Source organism: Triticum aestivum, chromosome 3B, assembly GCF_018294505.1.
Source record: "Triticum aestivum cultivar Chinese Spring chromosome 3B, IWGSC CS RefSeq v2.1, whole genome shotgun sequence".
Lineage (NCBI taxonomy): Eukaryota > Viridiplantae > Streptophyta > Magnoliopsida > Poales > Poaceae > Triticum > Triticum aestivum.
In genome coordinates, this window is record NC_057801.1 from 101,421,462 (window position 1) to 101,429,080 (window position 7,619).

At 44.4% G+C, this 7,619-nt stretch overlaps 1 protein-coding gene across 1 annotated transcript; it reads left to right on the plus strand.

Annotated features, from left to right (window-relative positions):
• Positions 1-483: 483 nt before the first annotated feature.
• LOC123067370 (pyruvate decarboxylase 2-like) lies at positions 484-6,874 on the plus strand. Its single transcript, XM_044490192.1, has 4 exons — positions 484-641; positions 6,106-6,223; positions 6,417-6,605; positions 6,704-6,874. Exons 1-4 carry the CDS (start codon positions 484-486, stop codon positions 6,872-6,874), a joined length of 636 nt encoding a protein of 211 aa, XP_044346127.1.
• Positions 6,875-7,619: the final 745 nt, after the last annotated feature.

Below are 7,619 nucleotides of genomic sequence, written 5' to 3' on the forward strand. Positions count from 1 at the left end.
CTAGCCCAGTGCTACAGCCTGGATTCACTCGCTGATGACCGACACGTTCGATGCTGGGTCATGGATGCCTGTCCCTGTAAGTTTGTGCCACTTTGGGGTTACGACTAGCCATGTCAGCCCGGGCTCCTTATCATATGGGTGCTAGCAACACTGTCATATACGTGTGCCAAAAGGCGCAAACGGTCCCGGGTAAAGGTAAGGCGACACCCATGGGAATACCGTGCGTGAGGCCGCAAAGTGATATGAGGCGTTACATGCTAGATCGATGTGGCATTGAGTCGGGGTCCTGACACCGGCGCTGTAGGACGAGGAGTCGTCGTCGCTCAGGGACATGCCAGGGATCTGGGCGCCGGAGCAGTTCGAGTGTGGAAGCTCGTGGTGGACGTCATGCATGCCAATGGCGTTGTCTTCTTCCGACAGCTCTGGCATGCCACAGTCAGCGCTGGCAACGCCGTCAGGCAAAGTCATTAGGTGAACCCCCAGATGAGCTTTGACGGCCGTCGCGAGGAGCTCACGTCGTCGAGGAGGGTGGCGGCCAAGGACGTGCCCGGCGACATCGACGCCTTCAGACGGGCCGCCAAGAACACCATCGATGCCTTTGCATGGGCGGAGGTCATTGTTTCTGAAAGGATCAATAAGAGGTGTCTATAGGGGGGGTGATTAGACACTCAACACACAAAGTTGGCAGTTTTTATGTTTTTCAAGTTTGGTTGGAGTTTAAGCATAAGTTTAACCATTCACAATACAAATCAAGCAAGCATGCAAAGAGTATATGAGCAGCGAAAAGTAAAGCATTCAACTTGCAAGAAAGTAAAGGGATGTGATTGGAGTGTGCAAACGCAATAGGAGACACGGATGTTTTTGTCGTGGTTTCGATAGGTGATGCTATTGTACATCACGTTGATGGAGACTTCAACCCACGAAGGGTAACGGCTGCGCGAGTCCATGGAGGGCTCCACCCACGAAGGGTCCACGAAGAAGCAACATTGTCTATCCCACCATGGCCATCACCCATGATGGACTTGCCTCACTAGGGTAGATTTTCACGAAGTAGGCGATCTCCTTGCCCTTACAAACTCCTTGGTTCACTACACAATCTTGTCGGAGGCTCCCAAGTGACACCTAACCAATCTAGGAGACACCACTCTCCAAAAGGTAATAGATGGTGTGTTGATTATGAACTCCTTGCTCTTGTGCTTCAAATGATAGTCTCCCCAACACTCAACTCACTCTCATAGGATTGGATTTGGTGAAAAGATGATGTGAGTGGAAAGCAACTTAGGGAAGGCTAGAGATCAAGATTCATATGGTTGGATTGGAATATCTTGGTCTCAACACATGAGTAGGTGGCTCTCTCTCAGAAAATGGATAATGGAAGTGTAGGCACGATCTGATGGCTTTCCCTCACGAATGAGGAGAGGGTGGAGGGATATATATAGCCTCCACACAAAATCTAACTGTTACACACATTATACCAAACTCGGTGGGACCGAATCAGAAAACTCGGTCGGACCGATTCAGTACATATGTGACCGTTAGGCAATTTCGGTGGGACCGATATGATCAACTCGGTGGGACCGATGTGCAAGGGTTAGGGTAAAACCTCATCTCGGTTTGACCGATTACACAACTCGGTGGGACTGATTTGGTAATAAGCAAAACAGAGAGTTGATCAGGCAAACTCGGTGTGACCGATTATATCTTCTCGGTGAGACCGAAAATATTGCAATAGACAACAGAGAGTTTGCAAGCCCATCTTGGTGAGAACGAGATCCCATCGGTGTGACCGAATTGATTAGGATTTTTGGCAGTGGCTATGTCAACTGAACTCGATGGCGCCGGATGGATCAAATCGGTGGGGCCGAGTTTGACTTTTGGTTAGGGACATAGTGGATATGAGGAAGTGGTTGAGGGCTTTGGAGCATATCACTAAGCATTTTGAGCAAGCAAGCCATTGAGCAACACATCATCCCCTTTTAATAGTATTGGCTTTCCTATAGACTTAATGTGATCTTGGATCACTAAAATAAAAAATGTAGAGTCCTGAGCTTTGAGCTTGAGCAAATCATTTGTCCTTAGCTTCTTGAACGGGTTCCACATCCTTTTGTCCATGCCACTCCACTGTTGAACTTATCTGAAATATACTAGATGAAAGTATTAGTCCAACAAGAGACATGTTGACATTAATTACCAAAATCACCCGGGGAGCACTTGTGCTTTCAATCTCCTTCTTTTTGGTAATTGATGACAGCATACATCAAAGCTTTAGATAAAGATATAAAGAAAGGCAAGTAAGGCTTTGGAAGGACATGTAACATGCATAGGCTCCCCTTACATGTATGCAACCATGTAAATATGGAACATAGGATCATGTGAGTGCATAAACATGACAGAGCAAGCAATGAGTTACATGTATCTTGGCTATATGCATCAGAGCAAATGATGTGAACATGGGAAATGTACCTTCATGCTTATGAGTCCTTCTTGCAAACAATATGTACATTAGCAAGAGATCTTCATGCACATGAGTGTGATGCATATACTTACCTTGTGGTCTTGAACTNATATGTGCAAATACAACATGGCATCACAACATGACTCTAAGACTCAAGTATTTAATCAATAGGCTCCGAGGAGCGAGATATTACAAACATAGGTCTCATGACCCAACAATCAGAGCATACAAGTCAAAGCACATGCGGAAGCTATCATGTTTGAGTACAGACATCTATAAATGAAAAAGGCTTGAAAGCCTGACTATCTACCAGATCCTGCCAAGGGCACAAGATCGTAGCTGAGGTAACAAGCTAAACGTCGAAGTCCACGTGGAACTACTAGTGAGACCGAAGTCTCTCTGCAAAACATAAAATAGGCAAACGTGAGTACAAATGTACCCAGCAAGACTTACATCAGAACTAACTACATATGCATCATTATCAACAAAGGAGATGGTGGGGTTTAACTGCAGCAAGCCAGCTTTGACTCGGTGGCTATCCTGAACTACGACTGCAATGTAACTCTTTTGAGGTGGCGCACACGAGTCCACATATTCACCATATCAATACACCGCTATGGATCCGCTCCCGTCTCCCTACGAGAACGCCATCCATAGCACTCACGCTTATCTTGCGTATTTTAGAGTATCCACTTTCACTTGTCTATGAACTGATATAAGCAACCCAGAAGTCCTTCTCCGCGGACACGGCTATTCGAATAGATGATGTTAACCCTGCAGGGGTGTACTTCTTCACACACGCTCTCACCACTTACCGCCGTTTACACGACATGTACTCGGCAACCTTCAAGCGGAAGCCCAACGTGGGTGTCGGCCACGGCCTGCCTAAACACTCAAGTCTCTAGTCCAGGTTTATCGCCTATTCGGGTTCCATCCATGAGGAGATCCGGCCGGAGTTTCGCTCACAGCCCCAAACGATGTGAACAGGGTTCCCGAGACACCAAACGGGCGCCCGGTACACCGTGCCACGTGCCTACCGCATCACAGCCCACCCCTACGGTCAGCGCTGCGCACGGCCTCCAGCATACTACAAACACCAGAAACTACTTGCAACTCCTGGACAGAGGACAAGGGTGATTAAGAAGCCGAGAGGGTCCATTGGTTTCAGGCCCAATGCGTGGTAGTAGCTGAATCATGGATCACAAACACAGAACTCAGTTCCTGAGGACGGCTGCAATGAGACAACCCACCATGTACTCCTACATGGCCTCTCACCGCTACCTTTACCAAATCGTGTTCACACACTTAGCTCTCAATGGNATGAGTTACATGTATCTTGGCTATATGCATCAGAGCAAATGATGTGAACATGGGAAATGTACCTTCATGCTTATGAGTCCTTCTTGCAAACAATATGTACATTAGCAAGAGATCTTCATGCACATGAGTGTGATGCATATACTTACCTTGTGGTCTTGAACTGGATTTGGAAGAGATGAACCTAAGTAAACAAGGTTAGACAACACAGAAACATCTACTAAGCAGAGCAAGAGCAGTAAATCACAAGAGTACCAAGATTTGGGATGACATGTGTAGAGTGAGTACTTAGATACTCTATTGAGTGTAGACATGTCCCCAAAGGTAAAGATATGCAATGAATTTCAAGATTTTCTTCCCTTAGATGTCTTGCTCCCCCTGAATCTCATAATGGATATTAGGAGAAGATAGGGAATAGAAAATCAGAGCAAAGCAAACACAAAAACAATATGAACATGTCCTTCCTCTCTAAAGACATGTAACTTCTCTTCTCTTTGAATACCAAGAAACTGAGGTCTTTCTTTTGAAAAGAAAAAGAATGTCTCTCTCACCCTGTTGCTCTCTCCCCCTGTTGGAGTGATTTAGCTTTGATGTGAACTCTCTCTCCCCCTTTGACATCAATTTTCAAGAAGGGTCTTCTAGAGTGTGAGTCAAAATAGGTTTGGTCCTTGAGTCAGAGAGCAAAGCAGCACATAAAATATGATGTTGGTAGAGGATAAGAATCATCGAGTGGAGCTGGAACAAAATGTGCAGAATGTAGTGACAGAGTGATTTCTCAGCATTTAAATCGCCTGCTCCGAGTTGATTCCTTCGGTGGCACCGAGAAGTTTCGGTTTGACCGAAAGAGGATAGTCGGTTTGTCCGAGTTCATCTCAGAGAAAATGCACTAGTCACCTTAGCTCACTAAGCAAATAAGATCTCATAAGAATTTCCAGGGAATTATCTAAAGGATTTGCAAAGAATTGGGTGCAGAGAAATGCAGAACAGAAGTAAAAGAGAATAAGTCTAGATGAAGTTCTTTTAAAGAGGAACAAATATGCATGAGACAAAATGCAATAACAAGGAGAAACACTAGAGAACTTCATCTAGAATAGGTCGGCGACAAAGTCACCTATGTTAGAGTATATTGACTTAGGAGTCAAGTGAGGACACTTGATCATAGGCCATACTCATCGTTTAAGCTCAAAATGGGGTTGCCATTTTTCATTTAAGCATCTTGATGTATTCACATCTTGTTGAGTTGCTTTGACCTATGACTTGGGGTAAAGCTTCTCTAAGATGGAATAACATACCTTGGGTGATGGTGTTTGAACTTGATCATGTAGTTGAACTTGTGTGGGATGCTCAATGTTGATGTAGTTCATTTGGAGCACCACTTGTAATTGGAGTTCATCTACCTACATGGATTAGATTTACAAGGAAAAGCACTTGTGTATCCAAAATGACAATCATGAAATTTGATATAGGAATTTGTCAAAGGATATATTTGAAGGGTTTTATGCTTCCTTGTCTTCAACCACCGTAAAGTAGAGACTTGGTGATGTAGAGATTGCTCAAGATGTGAATGAGTTGCAATCTCATAGATTTAGATCCATCCAAGTACCTACATGGGTTAGGTAACATGCAAGGGTGCAAATAGATCCAAGATATGTGATCATCATCATGAGAGAAATATCAAGGATAAGTCATAGGCTCATGTCTTGCATGTATCCCAATGGAGTTCCTACTCCAAGTTTGAGGCATCAATGATGTTCAATTCACCTCTCAACCTGCAAAACACTTTCTCATTAAGTGGTTTAGTGAATATATCCGCCAATTGCTTGTCGCGTGAACATGCTTAAGGTTAATATCACCCTTAGCAACATGATCTCGAATGAAATGATGAAAAACTTCAATGTGCTTAGTTCGAGAGTGTTGTACGGGATTGTGAGCAATCTTAATAGCACTTTCATTGTCACAAAGCAAAGAAACATGTTTCACATATATCCCATAATCTTTAAGAGTTTGGGTCATCCAAAGTAATTGAGCACAACATGAACCAGCGGCAATGTATTCCGCTTCGGTGGTGGATAAGGATACCGAGTTTGTTTCTTGGGACAGTCGGGGAGGACAAGATGTATGGCTGGACTTGATAGCCAAACGCCCAGTAGCCACTGAATGCCAGTGTCTAGTAGGACATGACAATATACTGTTGGAAATTAGCACACAAAATGAATGATAGAAATCTAGACTATTTTTCACACTGATGACAACTCACAAGCCATGCTTGTGTCAATAGATAGGATGTATTCTGTTGGGTTTATTTTCAATTTAACACCATTTTCTATTGGCAGGTATGAATGTCAGCTGCAATATGGATCAATTGGTTGGTCGGTCGGGGCTACTCTGGGATATGCGCAGGCTGCTAAGGATAAGCGAGTCATTTCCCTCATTGGAGATGGCAGCTTTCAGGTACAAAAACGAAATCAGAATCACCAAACCTTCTATCTTATTTTATATTTAAAGATTTTCAAAATATATACTGCTCTCCCCGTTCCAAAATAGATGACTCAACTTTGTACTAACTTTAGTATAAAGTTGGGTCATCTATTTTGGAACGGAGGGAGTATGTAGCTAACAATTTTGTCGTTGGACTGGTATATAGGTGACGTCACAAGAAGTGTCGACGATGCTCCGGTGGGGACAGAACAACATCATCTTCCTCATAAACAACGGGGGTTACACCATCGAGGTGAAGATCCACGACGGTCCTTACAATGTCATCAAGAATTGGAACTACACCGGCTTGGTGAAAGCATTCCATAATGGCGAGGGAAAATGCTGTACTGCAAAGGTTGGTGACGCAATTAATTGCAGAATGTATTTATATACGGCCAAAAGATTTTCTAAAACACCGCATTGCGACGACATTTCACACCTGTGTCTGTATAGGTTCAAACGGAGGAGGAACTGGAGGAGGCAATTGAGGCATCCCTAGGACCTCACAAGGACAGCCAGTGCTTTATAGAGGTAATTGTGCACAAGGATGACACTAGTAAGGAGCTTCTTGTGTGGGGAGCTAGGCTTTTCGCCGCAAATAACCGCCCGCCGAATCCTCAGTGAACACACCAGGTCTTTACAAGATGCCCATCCAGCTTAATGAGGTCATGTGAAAGTTCACATGTACTGAACTCTGAATAAATCCTCCATTTGAGTCCACTGAACTCTGAATAAATCCTCCAGTTGAGTCCACTGCTGTCGCAAGTGCAAGTGCTCATGGTTACTGTACGTAGGTGTTTTCAGTTCAGGAACTGGTACTTGTATTACCTAAATAAATCTGAAATCGATGCTGTGGCCAGCTAAAGACGCTCTTGAGTTTTGTCATCTTTCTCGAGTTATTCCAACTGACGGAAGTTTCAGACTTGCTGTGCTTTTCAAAGGCACACGTTAGACATTAGCAAGAAGAAGAAAGTTGTGCTTCTGGAATCCGAAGAAGATTGGATTATGTGGTGAAGTAGCAGAGTAATTCAAAATGGTGCACCTGGTGGACAAATCTCTAAGATGGACAATTTCCTTCTTTGATACGGCCGGAGAACTCCATTCTTGCTCCAGACAGGTTCATCCTCGAAACACTTGCAGAAAATACCAACCCTCACATCACGTGATGTGCATTCAGGTAAAATCTAAGGATGTATCTCGACTTGAACCTTACATTAATAGTATAATTTAGGGGTGCGGCGGGGTGAGGCGGGTGGGTTTCGGCGGCGGCGGGGTGCGGTGCGGGCGTGAGTGGCGGCACGGCAGTCGCGCGTGGGTAGGTGAAAAGGAAAGTTTAGGGTCGGTTGGGCTTTTGCGCCGCCGTTTGTGT